Source organism: Ornithorhynchus anatinus, chromosome 14 (genome assembly GCF_004115215.2).
Source record: "Ornithorhynchus anatinus isolate Pmale09 chromosome 14, mOrnAna1.pri.v4, whole genome shotgun sequence".
In the NCBI taxonomy this organism is placed as follows: domain Eukaryota; kingdom Metazoa; phylum Chordata; class Mammalia; order Monotremata; family Ornithorhynchidae; genus Ornithorhynchus; species Ornithorhynchus anatinus.
The window spans coordinates 12,906,568-12,931,856 of NC_041741.1; the positions used below are offsets into that span (position 1 = coordinate 12,906,568).

General features: G+C 40.9%; 1 protein-coding gene across 4 annotated transcripts in view; it reads right to left on the reverse strand.

Moving 5' to 3' along the window:
• The window catches only part of BAZ1A (bromodomain adjacent to zinc finger domain 1A), a 73,193-nt gene that overhangs the window by 36,356 nt on the left and 11,548 nt on the right, over positions 1-25,289 (reverse strand). For 3 of the 4 annotated variants that reach the window (XM_001511632.4, XM_039914047.1, XM_001511658.4), the window contains exons 2-3: positions 23,295-23,573; positions 7,048-7,191 (exon numbers count right to left, since the gene is read on the reverse strand). In XM_001511632.4, the coding sequence (XP_001511682.2) occupies positions 7,048-7,191; positions 23,295-23,573 (423 nt within the window). The remainder of the gene's footprint in view (positions 1-7,047; positions 7,192-23,294; positions 23,574-25,289) is intronic. The other variant, XM_039914048.1, reaches the window with a different exon arrangement.

The window sequence follows — 25,289 nt, forward strand, 5'->3', positions numbered from 1 at the left end:
CTTTCTACTAAACAGCTCTAAAATCAACTACTCATAGGACTGAGCATTATCTGTGTGTAAAACCGTGAAAGTCCATGTAGCACTTAGACAAACATATGAATCATATGGATATGTACACTTATGTATATAATTGTCCTTCAAATTTGAAGACACTACTGAGTGTGAAATTCATATTCTATGAGTGTGCGCATTTGTGTGTGTATGAGTGAAAGGCCAATTCGGGACCAACAATCTGTCCATATTGTGCACATAATGTGTGCCCATGTACTAAGCAAAACTCATAATAGCTGAAGTGACAACCTGAGATGGAAAAATGTATTTACCATGCCAAAATAACCAGCTCTAAAATTACGTGAACCACCAAATTATGGAGAATTGCCAATATGAACAAGTCATGTCTTCTAGTAGTTTGTGACTCCTTAAACTGTCAATCCTGACTGCTGCCAAAGATTGGTGCATTACAAGAATAAAGTGGAAGCTGTCAGGCTTAATAAAAACTAATAATCAGAACATCCAAAGAAAATATTCAAGTATAAAAGAAAAACAAAGAGAGAGACCACTCTCAACCCTGGTATCATGGTTCCACAACTACCTGGTGAATTGCACTGCCTAATGAATCAAATCGATCCATGGTATTTATTGTGTACTCACTACTGTGTGCCAACCACTGTGATAGATCCTTGGGAGAGAACAATACAGTAGAGTTGGTAGACATGTTTACTGCCCAAAAGGAGCTAACAGTTTAGAGTGGGGGATGGTTTCAGTTGCTCCCACAATTTGTCCCTTCCCTGGTCTCCACGGGTACCTGGAGCGTGCCGTATGATTTTTCTTTCAATATTTCCATTATTTGAATAGAGCTGCTGCTACCACCACCAACTCTAGACTGTGAACTCGTGGGCAGGGAAGTTGTCTACCAACTCTTGCTATATTGTACTCTTCCAAGCATGTAGTCCAGTGCTCTACACACGTTAAGCACTCAGTTCAACTGACTGATTCAACTCCAGCAGTTGCAGCCCCTTCCTCACATTGCTTTTTCTGTCTTTTGGGCCTGCAAAGCTATGAAACCAACAGAGATGGATCAAAGTCTCAGGGGGTTGGGCGGTGGAGGGAGGAGGAGAACACTTACCTTAGACCTTCTCCCCACGGGACAGGGGAGCCAACTGCTCCGAGAGCTTTACGAACAGTTATGAACAAAATTTACCCATTTTCACCAACATGATTTTACATAATACAAAACAGGTGAGAATTTAAAAACTGAATTTTCATGTTGTCATTTATCCGACTCTGGACTCTGCGAGGGGGCACCTGCACAGCAGCAACTACCATTAGACCCTGACGGGTGGAGGGCCCCTCCGCTTGGAAATGTGGGCCAGGGGCGAGAGAAACAGTTGCCTTTTAGCTAGATGAGCCCAGGCATCCCTACAACACTGCCTTGCCACTCCTCCCCTGAGTCACTTGTGCCCAGCAGGGACCCAAAGCGGAGTTCAGGAAGAAGAGAAGCACTAGCTGAATACCGTTTCTTTCCTCCTTCTTTCTCTCTGTCTGGGCAGCAAGCGAATTCCATATCCTGCCTTCTAAGAAACGGCACTGGCGTTGGAAGTGACTGATTGAGGAGGGCAACACTCCTTCCACTGGCTACCAAGGAGTAAGAGTTATTTTCTGTTGTTGCCCTAGCAACCGGGGCTGCCCCAAGAAGCCTGGAGTGCAGGGTTCCATGATGGGAAGACAATGTGAGTCAGGAGACACAGCCAATGGACTTTCCTTCAGACAAATGGAATTCCTCCTACCGCTAACCCAGTAGGGTGACCACCTGTATTATACGGGTTTTATGGACTTAATCAATTTTAGGTTTTTTTTAAATTATTATTATTATTATCATTATTAAAAACAGACTCTGACCTGGAATCACCACCCCCACCCAGCCCTGTCTCCATCTTTGCCTTCTGGGGCTAGAGACCTCCAGGAATGAGATGGAATGGGTGGCAGCTTGTAGTTTTTGTCTCCTGTCTACCCCTTAAGCACTTGACAGTCACCCCACAAGACTTACGTACGTATCGTTACACTCTGCCATTTCCCCTATCTGTAACTCACTGTAACGCCTGCCTCCTGCTGTAGGCCGAAAACTCTGAGTGGGTAAGGATCATGTCCACCAACTCATTTGTACTGTACCTTTCCAAGCACTTGGTAGAGCCGTTCCGCACTCGGTTAGCATTCAATAAATACCATGGATTGTCTTGGCTGTAATGGGGCTGGACTTCCATACCTTGGACAGTGATTAGTGGACCCTATCGAGGTCACTAGCAGTCTTTCTTGACATGCCATGGAAATAAGATTTTCCAAGGCGATGTTCTTGCCCCACAAACCAGCCCAAAGCAACGGGCTAACACTGGCTAAGCCACAATCCTCTGGACGCATCAGTTTATTCCTTTGGTGATTTAAAGAAGCAAGACAGGCAGCAACTCAAGGGACTGGGGTTTATCCCCCACTTGAGAAATAGCAGGGTAAAGGATGGAACAGGAGGGTTCGGCTGGGAGCCCCTCACCCGGATTAGCCGCTGCCAGAAGGTGCTTGTAAGGAGAAATATAGTCAAGCATGGGGGCTTTATTCTACATCAGGTGAAGAACAGTTTTTCCTGGGACCACTTTTGAAGGAAAAAGTAGCTGCTCACAAGCACAGCAGGAGTATAAGGTTGTTCCCAGGCCCAAAAGCTTGGGAATTTATGATTCCTATCTCTACAGTGATGTCTCTATCTACAAGCAGGGCTGAGGAAAACGAGACATCACAGAGGTGGTGAGCCTGGAACTGGGCAGAAGCCCACCAGAGAACAATCCAAGAGGAAAGTGACAAAGAATGCAGTTGGCTCCCTGCTGTCTGGAGTGGGGAAATGGGGCTAGAACCTAAAAGTCTGGCCATTGGGATGGGCCCGGCTGGGACTGTGGTGACGGAAAGATTGAAACAGGGAAGAGTGGGAAGGGAGCAGGAGGGGGAAAAGTGGACTTGGGTGCAGTGACCTGACTTCAAATAAGAAAACTGGAGTGCAAGGGTAGGAAAATGGAAGAGGATTTGGGGACTGGACAGCCATGAGGAACAGAGGGTGGATTTACAGTGCAATTTTTGTTTACTTGCCATCATGTCAGAGTTGGTTCTGGAACGGAGCCTAATTAATTATCTATAAGTCTAAAAGAAAATGTACCTCTTGATATAGACGCTTGCACTCCAGATGGATTAAGTGGCTGTATTATGGGTATGCCTTTACAGTATTTATGGAGAACAAACTGCACACCCTAATACTCTTTCAGGCCCAGGTTTTCTGATGAATACAACCCCTATAATATCATTCCCACTTCAGAAGTGGAAGGAATCAGGCTATCTTCTGGTGCCTTTGGTTTATACATGCAAATAGCTTTTTACAAAGAGTTTTCCTTTACAGCCCCACAAAATAATGAGGTGGCCAAACCTCTTTTTCTAAGGAAACGGAAGGCAGTGCCCAAATAAACCACCAGCTGGTTAAGCCTTTAGGCACAGATGGCTGCGTATGTGTTGTAGTTTTAATATAAAATGCTAGCCGTGCTTCTGGCACACTACGTTTTGCATAATGGACTACAGCCAGAACCTCAGATCAGACTCCTAAAAGGTGGAGCTCGAGAGCTACACAAATGGAATACTTCTGCCAAAATGATTTACTGATATCTTCTTGCCTGAAAATAAGGCAATTGCCCTTCTAAATACACTAGACAGTTGAGATCATTGATTTGCATGGGACATAGCATGCTTTCTTACCACTTAGACTTTAAAAAAAAAATCTGTTAAATGGATTAAGTAGTTAAAAATTAGAGGAAGTATCAAAACTATTTTTTGTTGAATTTTGCAACTGTTACTTTACAGACTGTCTATATGAGAATACATTTCCAAAGTTTATAAAATAATCCAGAAATCAAGAATATGCTTTAAAAAAAAAAAGTCAATAATGTACTAGGAGAAGCTAAGTAAGTCATTTAAGGGACTATGTGCCTTGTTACATGATGAAAACTAATCTTTACAACCCTCACAAGAGCATGGTAGGGAGTTAATGTTACTATATGGCATTCCGCTATTCACAGTGCTATATGATTAATGAATAATGGCATTTGACTGAAGAATTTAACCCAGGGCTCAACCCAGAAACTTCTTATCAATGGCTTGAAACACTCACTGAATAAGTTTGTCCCCTCCTATTTCCCGGATCTCCTATTACAGCCCTGCTTGGACACTTTGCTCCTCTCATGCCAGTTTATTCACTGAACCCCGATGTCATCTATCTCTCTGTCTACTCCTTTCCCACATCCTCCCCTTAGCCTGGAACTCCATCCCCCTCCATAAACACCAGACCACAACTCTCCCCACTTTCAAGGCATTATCAAGGTCACTTTGCTTAGGATCAGCTGTAGCTTCCCCCTACTAGTAGCCGTTTCTCATCCTGAACCTACTGATCTCTCTGGCCACTACAACTACTGTAGTAATGAATTCCATGCACTTACAACCTGCAGTGTGATGTTGTTATACTTTTGTTTTGAGCATACTTACCTTCAAGTTTCAATAGATGTCCCCCTAATCCAAGTAACAGATACCCATATCTTTTTAAGCACCCAGTAAATACGACTGACTGACTGACAGTATCACAGGGCCTTCCGTGGCTTAATATACTTGCCTACCCAATTCTTCATGTTCCCGATTCAGTTGACCCTTCCGGCTCAGTGCTGCCATACAGTAAGCCAATGATTCAAAAGACTAGTCAAGGATGATTCCAAGATTTCTTTCCTGAGTCATGACTGATAACTCTGAGCCTACGATGTAATTCTCATTTGAATTAGAATTACAACCTCCCACTGAAGCTCATTTAGCACTTTTTGGCCCACGCATTTAACTTTGAGATCTTCCCACTGATTAACCCCTCCTTCTCAGCAATGCACTACCCAGAAAAGCTCAGTACACAGTTTTCACTACACATTCCCTCTTCCAGGTATTTAGGAAGATGGTAGCTCACTGTGGGGTAACTCTGTTGTATTGGACTCTCCCAAGTGTTTAGTAGGGCACTCTGCACATAGTAAGTGCTCAATCAATACTACTGATTGCTTGGTTAAACAGAACTGGGCCCATGATGATTTCTGGAGACTCATTCTGCAAAGTGCCCACTTATCCCTACCCTCTGTTTCCTATTTCTCGAATTTTTTTTTTTAAAAAAAGACTCTCCAATTAGTCAGTTTTTTAAAAGCCTATTGAAAAAAATTAATAACACAACCACCGATTTCGCTATACCTACAAACTGCTCTATACCTCCATGCTGCTTACACTTTCAAAGGACTTCAACAGATTAGCCAGGAATGATTTTCCCTTATGGAAACCACACTGTTTTCCCACAGCAGGTTGAATTTTCTTATGGGCTAAAAAAAAAAAAAGCCAAACAATGAATAATTCTAGCACTGCCTCCGAAACCCTTTTAATAACTAGGAATTTCAGGGATGACCCATCAGGCACAGTGTCCCTTTGGACAAGAGTTCCTCTCCTCCAAGTTCCTTCAAAATTCCTAGCCAGTAACCATGATGTTTTGGGGGCTTTTGTTTTGTTTTCAATGGTATCTGTTAATTACTTGCTTTGTGCTAGACACTGTACTAACTGCTGGGGAAGATACAAGCTCATCAGGCTGGACACTGTCCATGTCCCACATGGGACTCACAATCTTAATCCCCATTTTACGGATGAGGTAACGAGGCACAGGGAAGTTAAATGACTTGCCCAAGGTCACACAGCAGGCAGGTGGAGGATATACGGGTTGTGTACACAAGTTACATCCCCAGTGATTTGACCCAGTCTACTACTGATGATTTGAGTATAGGGTCCTCTCTAACATCTTCAACCTCAAAGCTCAATAATTCTTTAGTTTGGTCATTATTATCTCCTCATCCTAATTATTATTACGCCAACTAACATTATTGCTTCATTTGCAGGCCTTGGTCTTTCCCCATCATCTTGCACTACCTCCAACGAGCGCTTCAAAATGATATCACTACAAATAAGTGTAACTATTTAGAACATAAGTATAGCATAAGCACCAATTACATATCAGACGAGGTTGTAAAAATAATCACTACTAATGATTACCATTTTTCTAAGTAAACTACAAAGGCTACAAAATGCCTCTTTACCATTTACAGGAAGTCCTACTATGTATAAAAACAGCAGGAAAGTATATCTTCCTTATGGTTCAGAACAGAATGCATAAAAAAGTAGTTATCTACCTTCCCCATCACCACCACTTCAAGACAAGACAGTTTACCACTTTGCAACAAAGCTGGACCCCTCCAACCAAAAAAAAAAAATTAAGCCTCTGTGTATTACGCCAGCATTTTAGAAATGTTTCTCAAAATAAGAAGGGAAAAAGCATAACTGGCTAGAAGAGATGAAAGATCCAATACAAGGGAAAACAAAAATCAAATGGTAATTCGATAAAAGTTACAATACAATAATAAAGTAATCTTTCTATGACCAACACTGTCCCCCTAAAAGCATGGTAACATTTCCACTCCCAAAATTGTCATGTTCTGGGTGGAGTTGTGTTTCCATTTCATGAGTGAAATTTAGGATTTACCTACTTTTTAATTCTATCCGTTTCGTCTCTTCCCTTCCTCCTTCACTCTTCCTTTTATCCACCTCCTTCATATAACATTCAAGGCTGGAAGCCAAAAGCTGCTCAATACACACAGTTCACCTCGGTTCAATGTTGAACCTCTTAGATGTTTGTACAGGGTATACTCAAGCTGATAACTAACCTGACCTGAGCCCACTCCCAACTCTATCTAGAGTTGCCACTGATCACAGCCCTTCCACCACAGTTTGCAACTAACATGACACAGTCAAGTGTCCTTTTTGGACTCTACCTCAGAGAGAGGCTCAAATGACTAAACGAGAGGACATGCTATTTGCTGGAGTACGTTTAAAAGGTGTATTCAATGAAGCTTCTAGCCAGTGTATGTCTGCTTTGGCCTTGGTTAAAAAGAAAAATCTCATTACCCATTTTGTGTAGAATTGTCCTGAGTTTCAGAGTCATCGCTATCACTGATGATAATGGTATCGCCATCAGTATTGTTGATGTGGCCATTAGCAATCCCATTGTGCTGAGCTGGAGAGATGACTTCTATTATTTTACACTGAAACCTGCAAAGAAATAACATACTTTAAAACTAGAAGGCCCATGGTTACTAAAAGTTCAATATTTATGCCAATACATTACTCCTAGTCCTAAAACGCAGTCATTTTGCTTATTGTATTGTATGTATATACTGTATGTATACATATACTACTTTTGCACCAGATAGAAGTTGCAAAAGAATGAAGCAACAAATTTTCTTAAATATGTTACCAATTTGAACAATCCAGGTCAATTACTTAACTGAAAAAATGATGTACAACACATGTAAGAGTTAAGATCTTCAGCAAATATTTATCATTTAATTCTGAAGTGTACAGTAAGGACAACTACGTCTGAGTACCTAAATGACAAAGTTATTATATATTATAAATTATTATTATAAATATTATCCCTATATTTCCAGTTTAAGGGATTTATTAGTCTTAAGAACCAAATGAAGCTGGAGACAAAATTTCTCAAGAATTAAAATGAACAAGTGATCATCCTATATTAAAATTGATGCCCCAAGTAATCTAGGCTAACATGATCATTGTCTATGTAATCTTTATAATGGCCCATTTATCTCCTGATTCATATTAAAGTCTCCATCTGGCACACTCATTAAGAGTTAAATCAATCCATTCCTTTAATACCACAATTGCAAACAAAATACAGTGCACAACGGTATTTTTTAAAAAGTAAATTCTTGCAACCCAACAAAAATTATTCTCAGCTAAGTCTTCATGACTGATTTAGTTTCTGTGCCATCTATATCTTTTTTGTTTATAACCAAACCATATAAAAATACACTGAATAAAAAGTGTACAATATTGAATATATGCTACTCTGAAAATCTGGTTACTAGGGGTTAATTTAATCTAATTTACACCAACTTCCTATTTCAATGCATCATAAAATTAAGACAAATGAAAAATACTAATGGGGCAAAACACATTTATCATTATTAGAAAACATTAAGCGTTATATCTAGATGTTGGGAAACATTTACAAAATTATTTTGATATCCTTCCAGGAATTTTGAAAACACTCTTACCTTGTCTCCTTCCCTCAGGCTGAGAGCTCCATGAGGGACAGGGACTGTATCTGATCTGCTATCTTGTATCAAACCCAGCAATTAGTGCAATGTTCAGCACACCAAAAGCACTTATATGAAGCTTGTTTCTCAGAAAAATAGAATGCAAAGCAGAAAATTATGCTGGCCAGACCTTTGGGTCCTGGAGGCTGCGAAGCAACATCACCACCCCATTAGAATGGCCACTGATGCACCTCCTGAATACTGGATAAGTAGAAATAGTATTTATTATGTGTTTACCGTAGGCAGAGCCCTGTTTTAGGTGCTGGGCACTGGGAAAGCGTATACAGGTGGGAATTACACATGGACCCTGTCCCTCAGATTCACAATCTATGAAAGGAGACATACATCATCACAGGTTAGGCTGGGCAAGCAGTATATGATGTCATCATTTGGCAGAATGCTTTTACTGTGCTGCTTGACCATTTTTCTGGGGTCCAGCAAGTTTTTCTCAACTTGCTCCAGTATGTTTACCACCTCTTAGCCACAGATTAGGCAGCAAGAGCTGGAGGGCAGAGGGACACAGCACCGAAAATTTTAAAAGCCAACATAAAAGTGGTTGGCAGTGGATCAGAATTAGAGGTCAGGCCAATTGAAAATTACATTGATGTAAAACTGGACAGATGGTCCCCCTTAACCCCATGAAATGACACAACCGCACCTTTTAAGTTATGCATGAGCATTGGTGTGCAGAAGATTACACAGGTAAGTAGCCTGCACTTCTTCTGCATTTGGTCAATAGGAAGATAGGAAGATCAGCTTTCTTTCCATGCTCCAAAGCTTTAGGACATTCCAGCCTCCTCACAACATAAATTATTTGGACTGTATATTAACTCCTACATCCTGTACCTCAAAATTACATGGTATTTAGGTTTTAACCATTTAAATTTAAAAAAAAAACCACTTGGGCCTGTCCCAGTGAGAACTGAACACTGTTTCTTAGAGTCACTGTTATGCATGTGTAACCCAACAAGTTTGATCCAAATCCATATTAGAGAAAGCTAAATTGGGAAAGTTCAAATCAATCAATCAATCAATGGAGTTTATTGAATGCTTACTGTGTGCAGACCACTGTCCTAAGTGCTTGGGATAAGTAATTAGCAATGAAAAAATCTTGGTCTTTTCCCATTTGGAGACTAATGTCATACAAGAGGCTAGTGATGCACAGCCAAAACTGTTGAATTGTAAAACTGAGAGTATAGATTTAGAAATGTAGGTACAGTTTATTTTAGCACAAAATGCCTATAGTTTACCTAAACTCACTCTTTAATCTCACCTTTCCCCACCAAATCTTCCAGACTAAAGTCCTCCCCATCTTCAAGTCCTCCTGAAAACTCCACTCCTCCAGGAGGGGTTCTTTCCACTACCCCCCATCATGTCATTCCAACAGCCCACCCTTAGCATTTTTGTTTACATCACTTTACTTAATTTATTCAATTTTCTATACTCTTGACACTACCAAGTTCAAGCTTTTCTCTTGTGCTCCCATTACATTTATACAACTTATGAACTCCTCTTTCCTCCGTTAGACTGTACATTACTTGGTGTTGGGAACAAGTCTTTTTGCTTTCGGAGTGGGTGCTCAATTAACAGTACTGAATGGATGGGATATAACTGAAACTTACAAAATTATGGAAGTCCAAAACAACAGGGCAGAGGTGTCTATTAATAATTGAAGGTGTAATGTTCTAAAAAGTATATGTACACCTTTAAGTAGCATATAATTTGATACCTCAAGAAGCTGTAAAGAAGTTCGGATAAATTCATGGACAAGCAGCCCATAGTGAGTAATAGAGGGAAAAGTTTGGGATTTAAGCTTGTTGTGGGCAGGGAATTCTGTTATATTTTACTCTCCCAAGCGCTTAGTACAGTGCTCTGCCCACAGTAAACACTCAATAAATATGACTCATTGACCGTTAGTCGGGCTCTAATCACAAATAGGTGTGCTTTGCATTACTTAAAAGCCCAAAACAAACAAAAAACACAAGGAAGGAGGCTATGCCCCAGAAAAAGTTTTCCTTCTGGTCCAGGAAGTACAGCCCTACGTGGGTTTATTGACTAATTATTAGTGAACTTTTTTAAAAAATCAGTAAGGCTAATCTATAGCCCACAAATTGAGTGAAAAGGTCCAAAGGGGTTGAGTAAAACAAAATATGATACTTTCTCAAATTACCAAGAATGGTTTAGGATAGAGCTCTAGGGGCAAAGAAGGTTGGACTTCAGGAGTCAGTCTTTCCAGTACAGAGGAAAAATTCTAGCAAGGACAGAAACATCTTGGAGTTAAAAAAAAAAATCTGTCTGTACATCTGATGCTTTGGTCTTCAGAAAAAAAAACCTCCTGCACTGGATCACAATCCTTCTCCCGTGGAAGGATCAAAACCTACTACTTAACCTAGCAAGGTGTTTTAAATGAGCTTTTAAAGGCATAAGCTGAGTTCAAAGATAAGTGGAATTGACATTCATTTCCAAAAGAAATCCTAGTATGGTTGACAAGATAACAAGGAGGAAATCAAAAAGAACTGTTTATGATTACTAAAAATATTTGGATGGGAAGACAAGGAGGTTGGAAAATCAGGAGAAAGAATCGAGAGTCAGAACCACAGTTAATGGTGAAAATGGAATTACAAGATATGGTGGGATTGAAAAGCTGAACTGGAAGGGTACTTATTGGTTGTTCAGCAAAGATATGAAAGGTGGGGGCTGTGGAAGAGAAGGAAGAAAGGTGTAGACTTGTCCGACAAGGATTCTCAAAGGTTCAGGAAAGAAAGGGGGGCTATTAAGTGACAATGTCTATTAAAATAGATGTGACAAGAACAAGGGTAAAGGTATTAGACTCCTCCAAAAAGAGAAGAAGAGATTGACATTATGTGGCCAGTTCTCCAAATCTGCTATCAGTATCTGACAGTGCAGGGAGATTTTAAATTACCCGATCGTCTTCTGGGAAAGCACTTCTGTGGCCACAAATCATCACAAGTTTTTAGAGACCATGTTCTGGTGCAAACAGGAGAGAAAGAATCAAGGCATTTGCCCTTCTTGATTTGATATTTCCTAATCAGGAAGAATTAATTGAAACTCTAAAGATGATGAGATATTCTGGTTGAAATGATCATTAGAGGGAGAAAAGTTAGCAAAATAAAGAAAATACACTCTAAAAGAGCAAATTGTAACAGGCCTAGGACACCAATAGGAAGCAAAGAAAATCTGCCAGGCAAAAGAGTCTATTTTAAAAAGGAGTTCTACAAGTTCAGAAGAATACACAGGCAGTTCGAGAAGGGTAAAAAGATGTCATGCTGGCAAAGCCAAGCACTTCTGAGGGCAAGGAACCTATCTACCATCTCTGTTGCATTGTATTCTCCCAAGAGCTTAATTCAGTGCTCTGCACACAGTAAGCACTCAAATACCGTGAGATGCCTTCCCTAATTTAGCCCTCATTTCCTCTTCTGCGTCACCCTTGTACTCGGATTTGCTCCCTTTATTCACCCCTCCCTGAACCCAACTGCACTTACATACATATCTGTAATTATTTATATTGATGTCTGTCTCCCCCTCTAGATTGAAAGCTCATTGTGGGCGGGACACACGTCTTCCAACTCTGCCATATTGTACTCTCCCAAGTGTTTAGTACAGTGCTCTGTACACAGTAAATGCTCAACTGATTGATGAAAAGAGAAAGCTTCAGAATGTATGTAGTTACCAAATCACTAAAAAGAACAAAGAATACAATGCAGTTAAATAGGATCAAGAGGACAAAAATGAAGGTTGGAAAAGACGTTTATCTAGTACATAATATCATGGGCGTCAAAATTCTTTAGTTATATTAGCAAAAGAGAATCGGGGAAAATACATTCCACTGGTAGACAGGGAGAGAAAGCTGAAAATAGGTGGCTAAAAGTGATTACAAAGGCAGTCTTTGCAAGAACAAATAGTTCACACATAGTCTAATAATCAATTTCCAAAGATTTTCAAAATAAACTATGTCAATTCTTTATAAAAAGAGACTCCCCAAAATAAGCCCCTGGGGGTTGGGGGCAGGAGGAGGAGAGAACACACACCGCTTATGGGTCACTAAAATATTTTCAGGAAAATATTAATTCCCAGTTTGAAGTCTTGTTGTGCTTCTATACCTTGAATGATTACGTAAATTAGATTTTCAAAGCACCAAACCTGAAATACTGGTAAGTTGGGCAAACTACTTAAAGAAAACCCCTCCAGACAAATTCAAGTTTGGTTTCAGTTGATTAACCTAACTCTTTTAAAATTAGCTGCTGTTCTTAAGATTTCCTCATATTTGTAGACTTTGTATGGTTTAATCTAGATTTTATTTAGCAGACACTGAATCTTGCAAACAAAGAACTCCAATAGCCATTAGGCTCTCATGTTTGTGGAACTGAGAGACACAATCCCTGCTCTAGAAATGTATGAATGAAAACAAATATGTAAAAGGACAGAGTTGCAGCCCAAAAAATATGATCACTACTTACAATATAATGCAAACATTAGTATGAGTACTGGGTTCTACTAGTAGCATAGATCTGTAACCACTGATTCATTCATTATTTAATCATATTTAAGTGCTTACTTTGTGCAGAGCACTGTACTAAGTGCTTGGGAAAGTACAACAGTGAAATTCCTGGTGGGTGATGTAAGAGAACTGCCATTTATCTTTTTTTCTTCTACTCAACTTAGTCTGAACAACTGAATAACAGAACACCTGAGTTGGTTTCTTTTTGCCTTTCCTAGCTGATTCATTTAGGACTTGTGCTTGAAGGAGTCCATAGGTTGAAGAGCTTCCACAGACAACCAGAAGTATACACTAACACTAGCTTCCAGAGTGCCTCAATGTATTCTCAAAAATGAATCTGTAAAAGTGTGAAAAAGACTGAACCTATTATGTAAGGGTGCTTTATTCCACTGGTGAAAAGGCAACTAGGCAGAAAAGGTTCCTTACATTACAATCTAGCAGGACATACTATGGGCTACTTACATGAATAAAAAAATGGGAGAAAGACAGTTTGCTCTGCCTTATATCCCCTCTAGCCGCACCACCCCCGCCCCCGGCTTTTTTCTTATGAACAAACACCCCTCCAAATCACCTAAACTGGCTCCACTGTCCTCGGAGAGGCACAATTACACCCCCTTTCTCCACTCCCTCCTTCCAGAGGAAACCTTTCAGGGTAGAAGATAATACTGCAAGAGTGTGTCCCTGCCCAAGATGAATTATTTGAGGGTAGCTGATAATACTAAAGTGTGACTTAAAATCCTTTGCACATCACATGCCCTTAAAGACTGCCCTTTAACAGATGGTTGCAATTACTGCCCACAGCGTCTGAAGCCATTTATGTTTCTCCCCGATTTCTGTTGCGATCTTCTCAGAGGTGCTGCTCTGAGTCACCCATTTTCTAATTGCTATATGCCAGACTGGTCTGTTAGTGTTACCATCTCCCAACCACTCCTGACTACACCCTATCATTTGAGGTTGGGTAAAGTACGGCAGCTGTTTGGGTGTCCTGCTGGCAACCCAAATCCTCATATCCCGCCCAGTGAGGTTGAGATGGGACACGACTGCTTCGACGATAGTGGACTGACTGCATTCCGGGGCCTGACTGTTTGTGATCCTGTCTTGCTATTTCATTTAGTAATATTTATTGAGCACTTACTGTGTACAAAGCACTTTAAGAAGTGACTATGGAATTACTCAAAATTACACTGGTCATTTCTCACAAGAGAAGCAGTGTGGCCTTAGAGCACGGGCCTGGGTTCTAATCCCAGCTCTGCCACTTGCCTGCTGAGTGGCCTTGGGCAAGTCACTTCACTTCTCCGTGCCTCAGTTACCTCATTCATAAAGTGGTGTGAGCGCCACGTGGGACATGGACTGTATCCAATGAATTAGCCTCTCTACCCCAGCGCATAGTACAGTGCCTGGTACATAGTATGTATTTAACAAATACCACAAAAAAATAATAAAACCTCTACAGAAAACTGGACACAATTGCTCTACAATTTGGTGCCATTCTCTTCTGTTTTCTTTCAGCTTCTCCTCTGCATTTGGATCCGTACCCTTTAAGCATTTGTTATTCACCCCATCCTCAGTTCCACAGCCCTTACAAACATATCCCTAATTTATTTTCATGTCTCCTCTGCTACAATGTAAGTTCCTGGTGGGCAGGGAATGTGCCTATCAACTCTGTGTACTGTACTCTTCCAAGTGCTTAATACAATGCTCTGCACACAGTCAGCACTACATAAATACTATTGACTGAATCCATATGGTTCAGGTTTACTGTCAATTCATATAACTTTGCTGATTTTACTAAGCAGTTGTAATTATTTGCACATCTTCTACAACACAGTCATCAGCATATAAATTTCTTTTTGGCTGATTCAGGTTTTTTTGTTGCTGTCCTCTGCCTGCTGCATTGCAAGAATTCCCCAGAGGAACAGATTCTTAGTTGCCTCCTTGAGAATGACTGCATCAAACAGAATGAACAAGATGGAACCTAGTGCACCATCTTTATTCTATTTTCTGGTGCAGAGGAAAGGTTCTGGACAAGGCCCCTCCAAATCTGCCCCAACTAGCTACATCAAGGAGTAGCCCTGCATCTTGATGAGTTTTCCAGTATGTGTTGGACAGGACATGCTCAAATATTCCCAGATTCCTATCCACAGATACGCAACACAGACCCACATGCTTGAATAAACTTAGGCCTGGTTGAAGTAGGGATGTAGGGTAATCCTGTGCTTGAGATGAAACTCATCTGGCAGCTCTGAATCCTGCCGTCCCTTCAATCCTACCCGCAAGACTATTTTTGTTTAGTAGAGACATGTGAACAGGTCAAGTTCGGAAGGCTGGATGGAAGCTTTTCTGGTCACCCCAGTGGGTTAAGAACATAATAGCCACAGAAAACAGGGCTTTCTGCTCCCTGAATCCATCTCACTGTCATCAACAGTATAGTCTAGCAAAAAAAGCCTGGGTTTTAGTCTCAGCTCTACCACTTTCCTGCTTCTGTGACCTTGGCCAAGGCACTTCTCTGTGCCTCAATTACCTCATCTGTAAAATGGAGAGTGAGCCCTATGAAAGACAGGGACTGGGTCCAACCTGATTATCATGTACCTACTCCAGAGAGTACAGTATCTGGCACGTAGTGAAAACTTTACCAATACCATTAAAAAAATGGGATAAATCAAGAGCATTTGAGTCCCATATGCAAGACACTGAGCCAGCCATTTGGAAATACACTAAGCAGTAAAAGTCAAGGTCCCTGTCCTTGAGGAATTTATAATCTAATGGGGGAGACAAGTTGCTAAAATTACAGCACCAAAATATACAAAAAAAGGCACCTGCTTAAGCAGCTTCTGAAATCCTCTTTACTCCATGACTAGGAAGGTCAGGGAATGCCATTTGGAGGAGGTGTCTTTTGGAGAATTCTGAAACTTCTGATTTTGACATCTCTCCCAGCAAGAGACATAAAACTTCAACCAAGTTGGACGAGCTCTCGCATCAACTACAGCCCTGTTTCTCCACTCTGATCCCTCTCTCTATCTCACCACCTGTTTAGACATGTACAGTTTTTAAGGACTAATGACAGATTTCACCTTTAGCACAGAAGACAGGGAGCTAATGATACCACCATTCCCAAAATGATGCTAAATCCAGCAAGATCTCATCCCAGTGACTGCGATAATATCCCAGAGTAAATGCCCAAAATGACTCATTAACCCCCAAGATCAGCTATCCTAGGTCAAGATATTTAATAATATCAGCAGGGTCTTCAAGGCAGCTTCTCTTTGAATACAGTGAGCCTGGCCAGGTATGGAGTAAGACATATGCATGGGGTTTTCCAACAATGATTTCAGTCATTGCTTCCCATAAACTGACTACAGAAATTTATGGCATTTCTTTACTCTACGTTGCTGGCAAAATCCTCTACACTCCACTGCTGGCAATATGAGAAGCAATGTGGCCTAGTGAAGATTATGGGCCTAGGAGTTAAAGGACCTCTGCTACCTTTCTTCTATGGGACCTTGGTCAAGTCACTTTACTTCTCTGTGCCACAATTACCTCATATGAAAAATGGGGATTAAGACTGAGCCCCCCTGTGGGACACAGATTGGATCCAACCTGATCAGCTTGTATCTACCTACTGCTTAGTTCAGTGCTGGGCATATGAAAAGCTCCTAATCATTTAAAAAAAAAGAAAAGAAAAAAGTTCTGGTCAGAATCACCTCCTAGACAGCACTGCTGTAAGTATTCCTAAAATCACAGTGTGGTTCTATAATGCATCATGACATAGCAGACATGATCTTGGTTGCCAAGTTGGCAGGAGGGCCGCCAAGAACCATATAAAAGCCTTATTTTACCAAAGCACTTGATCCCAACGGGAGTCCAGGGCTCTGGAAGCTATTAAACAAGTGTGGTTGGACTAAGTTTGCCGAGGTCCTAGGGCTACTTACTCCACAATGAAAGAAACATAAAAGTCCCCAATTAGCAGCAATTGCCGACACATTCAGGAGACAGTTGTCAAAAGATAGAGTTATGGTTTAATGGCATTCTAGTAAACTTTCTAGGAGATGGAAGACGCAAAGATCAGTTACTCGAGCTTTCTACCACTCTGCAATAGTGGCTCACACATTCACAGACTCAGGATTTTATCCCTCATCTGCCCTTTTGTCCATTAACAAAAACAGGATTTGTTGCAAAATCCAGGTAATTTCAGGATTAAGATTACAATTAGAACTGAACCAATGATTTGTGAACTACTCTAATCATTGGTCAACAGGAAGAGGGTGAGTTTGTAATAAAAAAATTTTTCAAGTCACTCAATTCTGTGCTCACTTTTTAGCGAGACCTGTTATAACTCTGGTATTCCTTAAATTTCAGCAGTTTCCTTGGAAAATCACCTCTTACCCCTCGAAAAAAAAGCTCTCCTCCTTCTGTGTTGCCTATGCACTTAGATCGTACCTTTTAAGCACTTAATAATAGTAATAATAACAATAACAATAGTATTTGTTAAGGGCTTACTATGTGCCAGGCTCTGTACTGAGCTCTGGGATAGATACACCCACATGGGCTCAGTCTTAATCCCCATTTTACAGATGAGGCAACTGAGGCCCAGAGAAGTGAACTGATTTGCCCAAAGTCACACAGCAGACAAGTGGAGGAGCCAGAATTAGTCCAGCTTCTTCTGACTTCCAGGCCTGTGTTCTATCCACTAGGCTACGCTGCTTCTCTATTCAATTCTCCCTTCAGCTCTACAGCACTTATGTACATATCTGTAATTTATTTAGTGTCTGTTACCCCCGGCTAGAGGGCAAGCTCCATGTGGGTAGGAAATGTGTCTACCAACTGTATTGTACTCCCCCAAGGGCTTAGCACAGAGCGCCACAGAGTAAGCACTTGAATACCACTGATTGACATCTCGAGAAGACCATTTTGCACTTCATAGATATAGCCTAATGAGTCATAGGATTAAGGAACTATGAGCATGATTAAGGTTATTGACTAATTTTAAAGTCTTTCAAGGAAGCCATGTATTCAAAGCCAAAAAGACCACTTTTCAGGGAATCAAGAGTGATCACTAAGCAAGTTTCTCTTCAGAAATTTCCATTATTGGAATGAGGGATTTCCTAAATCATGCACACATATGTACATCTTAATCAAGGTTCCAAGAAATCACTTTGAGTCTACTGATTATTTCATGAGGTAAACCAAACCATGAATCTGTTTAATTCCTTGTTTTTCTTATTTCTACGATTTATTACTATTACTATAGTGTTCGTTACTATTTGTCAGGCACGATGGTAAATACAAATTCATCTGGTCGGACACAATCCCTGACCCACGTGGGTTTACATTTCAAGTAGGAGGAAAAACACAGGCACTGAATCATTTTATAGATGAAGAAACTGAGGCACAGACAAGTCATGTGACCTGACCAAGGTCACACTACAGGCAAATGGCAGAGCAGGGACCAGAATTTAGGTCCTCTGGCTCCCAGGCCCATGTTCTTTCCAATGGGCTACCCTCCTCCTCCTCTGATCATATGCTCTTAATAGAATATGATTTTAATTTGTGTCCATTTATTCCTCCCCTCCCCAACTAGAATGTAAACTTTTTGTGAGGACAGGGACCTTGATTTATTTCCCAAGCACATAGCGTAATGCTACGCCTACAATAAGTGCCCAATAAGTGATATAGATCCGGTTTTCTTTAATATATATTTTCATTCTGTGACTCACACAGACTACTAGTGAATTAAGAAAGTTCTTTCCACAACACTTATCTATCTGGATAGAACAGGAGCCATAAATAAATGAAGCATAGGAAAAAACAGTTGTGTCCAAGTGCATGGCATCAATCAAGATGTACATAATTCTTCCAGAACGCTACATTATAAGAAAACTGGCTGTGCTATTTTTAACTAGTAGAAAATATAACGTGTGTGATTCTCATAATTACTTTTAGGAGCTTCCCACTGCAAGTCATTTTCACGACAGAGTGCACTTTAACATTTCCCATATATCCTCAACATACTTGATGGTTCAAATTAATTCACACTATTTTATCACTTGCTTTACTATCAGCAGGCAACTTTCATACAAAGGTCTTTCATACAAAGGTGATAAAGAAAACATTCAAGCACTTTTGCTTACTGGAACATTCCCAATGACGTGTAAACACATCAGTGGGGAGAGGGGACAGAATATATTTTTCTCAACTATTGGGAATTAACAGCCATACACTTTAGCCACTTTAGTCGTTATAGCCAAGCAAATATCTGAATACCCAAAGTTTTTCAGAAAGTGTGACAGAGGATTAATATAGAGGACATCACTTGGTCTGAAGATGCTATGAGGCAGAGAAGTTGAGGTGAATTAGAGATGGAATGAGGCTTTAAAATAATAACGTAAGGATGGACAGGGCAAGAATTTGTCCTAGTCTGGTGATGCAGCCTATAAAATATAAAAGGGGGAAATTGTTATTTAACTTGAAAACTGAGGAAAACCCCCAATTTGCTTACAGAACCTAAGCATTGTTCATTTATAAATAACTGTGGTATTGTTAAGTGCTTACTATGTGCCAAGCATTGTTCTAAGAACTAGGATAGATACAAGGTCATCAGGTTGGACACAGTCCCTTGTCCCACATAAGGCTCACAGTCTTAATCTTCATTGTACAGATGAGGTAACTGAGGCCCAGATAAGTTAAGTGACTTGCTCATGGTCACACAGCAGGATTAGAACCCATGACTTCTGACTCCCAGGCCCATGCTCTTTCCACTAGTAATAAAAATAATAATAATAATAAATCCAGACTAGAGTAGAAGGGAGAGGGATGAAGATTTACAAATTTAATAGGTTGACAAACACTGGTATTGTTTCTCTCATTCACATCTAACCACCCTGATAGAAAGGAAATGGAGATGAGATCAGGTAAAGCTTTACGGGGACAAAAGGAAATAGAAATAGTAAGGACCTAGAGGCTGCACTAGTTGTTTGACAAGAAAAATGTGCTGAGAAGAGAAATGAAAGAAAGCAAATACAAATTTAAAAATGATCTAAAATTTTTTTCACAGAAATTATGTCTGAAAAATTATCCACCATCTTTTGGACCCGTTGCAATCTCAATGCAGTCATTTAGGGCTCATAAAAACACTCACCTATAACTCTATTTTCTAAGAGACAAAGCAGGATTTCATTACAATCTTAATTTCTTTGAAAGTAAAGGAAAAAAGTATTAATCACTTCATTACTTAGGTGTTTTTTTTAAAAATTCCCCAAATTGGGCAAAACAAAACAAATACAAAAACTCCAGCTCCCACCAACAACTGAAAGGCTGCCAAGCCACATATTTTAGTTCTAAAGTAGGAAATGTGCTAGTACATTTCAGCAACTCCAGCGCATGTGCCAGAAGATGGTCTAACCGGCATCTTGTTTCTGTGTGGTAGTCCTAGCCTGCCTCCTCTTTCCTTTGTCCGGTCCACGAGGAGGAGCGCTAAGAGGCCAGGGCGAGGCTACTTAAGAACTACTGCAAATCCGATAAGAACCCTGTACTCTAGGAGTGGCATAAAAATGAAGAAACATTGCCAGTGGCTCTGTTAGGCTCCAACTGGCCTTCTAAGAACCTAATTTATGAAGACACACAAACTCTACACTTCTAATGACCATTAAAGTTTACTATGACAGATTTAACTTGGAATTTCTTTGAACTGGCTAATGGATATATTTAAGATTCACCTAAATGCTCATTTAAATTGAGGGGCAGGTGGGGACAGAGGGAGTTTTGCCAAACTACTTATATGCTTTGCCTCTGATTAGACAGCTCTTGAAAATAAAGTCACTGACCTCTGATACATTCCCTTCACGACTGCACAATACCTTTTTCTCGAGCAGAAGGTCTTAAATGTATCTACCTAATAATTTTAGTATCCCTATCAAAATGAACAAAATAAATGCATGTTCTCTTGACTCTATTTCACTGGGTTATTTGACTGGAGGCCAGCAACTTAAAACCACTTATCACACAGTCCAGACATCAAAATACTGAGCTGTTCATAGCAGCCCTGACAAAATACTCTATCTCCCCTTTAGACTGTGAGCCCTATGTGGGACTGTGGGAACTGTCTAACCTCTAGACCGTAAACTCAGTGTAGATAGGGAACTTGTCTACTAATTCTGTTATATTTTACTCTCCCAAGTATTTAGTATGGTGCTGTGCACACTGTCTAACCTCTAGACCGTAAACTCATTATAGATAGGGAACTTGTCTACAAACTCTGTTATATTTTACTCTCCCAAGTGCTCAGTACAGTGCTGTGCACACAGTAAGTGCTCAATAAATGACTGATTAAACCTGATCATCTTCTATCTAACCCTGTGCTTGGCACTTGGAAAGCATTTAACTACCACTATTATGATTATTATTTGAAAACCACTACTCCAGCCTTGCCCGGGGTCACTACCATCCCTTTTCAGGTATCCTTGGGGGAACCACAGCCATGACAAAAGCCTTGGTCATGTAGATCCCAAACACCCACAATGGTTGGAGACTAAACAGGAAAAGTAAAACCACTTCCTGGTGGTTTAAAGCCAAAGGATGACAGAACCATATACAAACACAGAATCAGCCTACATTCCTCATTTGGGGGTCTCTTTGGACTTCATTGGGCCAGTGACTTTTTAGAAATTACCAGGATAGTTTTACAAGTCTCAAGTACAGTCATGTGCAGAGCACTGTTCTAAGCGCTTGGGAGAGTATACTATAACAGAGGTGGTAGACACGTTCCCTGTCTGCAGTGAGCTTACAGTATAGAGGGGGAGAAAGACATTAATATAAAGAAATTATGGATATGTACGAGTGCTGTGGGGCTGAGGTGGAGGGAAGGGTTGAAATAAAAGGAAAATGAGTATGTTTATATGAAGGAATAGGGAGGGAAGAATGGATTGGCCTGTATGTGACTCTCTTTAGTTCCCCTTCTTCTTCCCAGCCCTTTGAGTATCTGGAATTTTCCTTTTGCCCATCTTTCAAGTTCATTTCAGGAATCCACCCTGCCTCCAGGAGTTCTAGATAGACTATTATATTATCTCTACTACTCCCAAAGCCTTCAGCCCACCTGTCCATTTGACTACATCTCTGCAGACCACGGCCTATTCCTCTGCTCCATCACCCTCTCATTTCCCAGTGATCTCCAAGAAAAGAGAAGGGAGGTGGGCAGGTTCAGGTCCTTAGGAGTAACAAGTGGCAGGCAGTACTTGTCACAGCTGGGGATGCAGAGAGGAAGGAGTTCCCCCACCCTCCAGGGCCTGAGCCTCCTCTTTCCCTGGGGCTGAATCCAGGGACAGGAAGAAAGGATCAAAGCAAGGAATACATACACTGAAAGAAACCCAGCAGTTCAGCAATGCCCCAAATTCTAAAGGATAGGAAATGACTAGGAGAGGATTAGAATTTTAAACAGAGGTAGGGAGCATGTCACTCATAGCATTTCTGGTTTAAGACATGAACACCAAGGCAAGGGCTAAACAAGGTAAATAGAGCAAAATAATAAAAATAATGGCTTTTGTTAAGAGCTTACAATGAGTCAAGCACTGTTCTAAATGCTGGGATAGATACAAGGTCATCGGGTTGGACATAGTCCCTGTCCCACATGGGGCTCACAGCCTTAATCCTCATTTTGTAGATGAGCAAAATGAGGCCCAGAGAAGTGAAGTAAGGTGCCCAAAGTCACACAGCAGACAAGTGGCAGAACTGGATTAGAACCCAGGTCTTTCAGACTCCCAGGCCCATCCTCTAGCCACTACTCCTGATTCTTCATTTCACAAAACTATACAAATTCCCCTCAAAATCTGCAGTAAACTAGTAATCTGTAATCAGTATAAAATTATAAAGTTAATGTTCTTTTTGTTATTTCCCCTCACAGAAAAAAACAAAAACACCAGAATATTTATAAGCACATCAATGCCCCAAATTCTAATGGATTTGAAATTATTTTCAGTTTAACTAAACCATCATCCCTCTAGACTGTAAACTCCTTATGGGCAGGGAATATGTCTGCTAATTCTATTGTACTGTACTCTCCCAAGTGCTTTGTAGAGTGCTCTGCACATAGTAAGTGCTCAATAAATACCACTGATTGATTACACTATTTTTTGTTCACTATAGCAAACTCTGCCTCTACAACCCGAGAGCCATTTTATTTTGGGAGTGTATGTAGACATAAGGTTGCCCTTTGTACTTAAAGTTAACACTGCTAATGGCTAGTACTTAATGAAATTTCTACCAAAGCCTTTAAATTTAACTCCTAGCCAGGACAGAGGGACCATCACAAAAGCAAGAGAATTCTTAATAACCACAGTGGGAACAAGGAATGACAGCAGAAATCCCACTATCTGCACAATTGGCTTAAGACCCCCTTTTAAATTCCCAATTACAGTTTCAGAATTCAGCTATTATGTCATTTGTTACTTGGCGAATCCCATATTGTTACAAAGAAGAACTATGGATCAATATACATTTCAAAAACTAAATCTAAAATGTTTTACCTTGCACCATTGTTCCTAACTACTTCCACAGTTTCGCCAACAAAATATCGATCCTTGACATAAGCGAAGAGATCATCACAAATTTCATGCAGACGCGAACGATGGGTAAGGGTGGTCAAGTACAAAACTGGAACTATTAGTGGTTCTGGAAAACTCTGAAGATTTTGTCTGGCTTTCTTTTCTGACTCAAGGGCTTCCTGATAGGTGAGTCCAGGTTTACCGGTCACAGCACAGCTCCACACAAGGCTGTTACACAGTATAGTTCGTTCAAAAAAGTCACTGAAATAAAAAAGGTGGAAAAATTATTACCCAGGACTAACAAATTTCTAATTAACAACTGATATTTGCGCATGTCTTGGGGGAAAATTTTAAGTTATCACTGGACTTTTAGAGTTCAATGAGCTATTGTACTGGAAGGGCTTTGATGGTAGAAAGGATTTTTTTGTATATTTAACCCACTCACCCACCATCTCTTCCCCACCCCCCACGCCCACCCCACACGCAAACTGATTTACTCTCTCAGGGCAGAATAGTTGAATCTGCCATTGTCTGGCAGTGAAGTTTTTTTGGGGGGGGGGCAGGGGAGAGGGGGACACGGGAAGGAAAGAAGTTTCACTGAAACCGCCCCCCAAAGCCCTGCTTGAGTTGGGCCATCCCTAACCACGAGGCCTGAGCCTGTGGGGCTGGTCAAACTGGCACTTCACTGAGTCCAGTTGGATTCATATAAGATCACAGCCCTCCCTCGCCCAAGTCCCTGCACTTCATTCTCTCCCCACCTTCAACCCCCTACCTCAGGGAGTTCATGCCACTTGACTACTGCGGCTGGGACACAACTGTGCACACGAGGTGCTTCCACATACACTAGAATTGCACTCCCAGCAGGACAACGACAAATAGGGCTCCCTCCCACACCGGACCCTTACCCCCTAGCAGGGAGCCCATACACATTTTAATCCAAAACACGCTTCCAGTTGGTTTAGCTCCAAACTAGGGAGACCCCAGCGATGGGTCACAGCGAGACAAGAACGGCCAGGTCAAGCCTTGGATGGAGTAAGAGTTAATACGACTATGATGAAAGACGACATGGCTATTTCAGAACACTGGCAATAGTGATGTAGCTGGATCGTGACGAGGGATGAAAGAGGGTATATATAGAGGTCTCAAAATCCGCGGCAGATTCAATAGTATTTATTGAGCGCTTACTATGTGCAGAGCACTGTACTAAGCGCTTGGGATGAACAAGTTGGCAGATGGCATCAGTTAATGGTATTTGAGGGCCCACTGTAGACATATCATAATACCAGGAGCTGGTAGGAGCTCCGAAACTGGATGGACAAGGGCTACAAGAATCAATCACTGGTATTTATTGAGCACTTACTGAGTGCAGCACAATATAAGTGCCTGAGAGACTACAATACAACAGAGTTGGCAGACATAGTCCCTGCCCATAGCAGGTTTATAGTCTAAAGCAGAAGATGGCATTAGGTGGAAAAGGAGCCAAGCAACTGATTTGTTCAACAATAAACCAATTACACTCCAAATACATGAAGGGACATTTTGAGAGTAATTCCATAGCTATCCATATTTATAAATTTTCATCACTATTTATTGAGTTCCCACCTCCTCCAAGAGGCCTTCCCAGACTGAGCTCCCCTTTTCCCTCTGCTCCCTCTACCCCCTTCTTCACCTCTCCGCAGCTATACCCTTTTTCCCCCCCTTTCCCTCAGCTCCTCCCCCTCTCCCTTCCCATTCCCTCAGCACTGTATTCATCCGCTCAACTGTATATATTTTCATCCCCTATTTATTTTGTTAATAAGATGTACATCGCCTTGATTCTATTTATCTGCTATTGTTTTAATGAGATGTTCATCCCCTTGATTCTATTTATTGCTATTTTTCTTGTCTGTCCGTCTCCCCCAGTTAGACTGTAAGCCCATCAAAGGGCAGGGACTGTCTGTTACCGATTTGTACATTACAAGCGCTTAGTACAGTGCT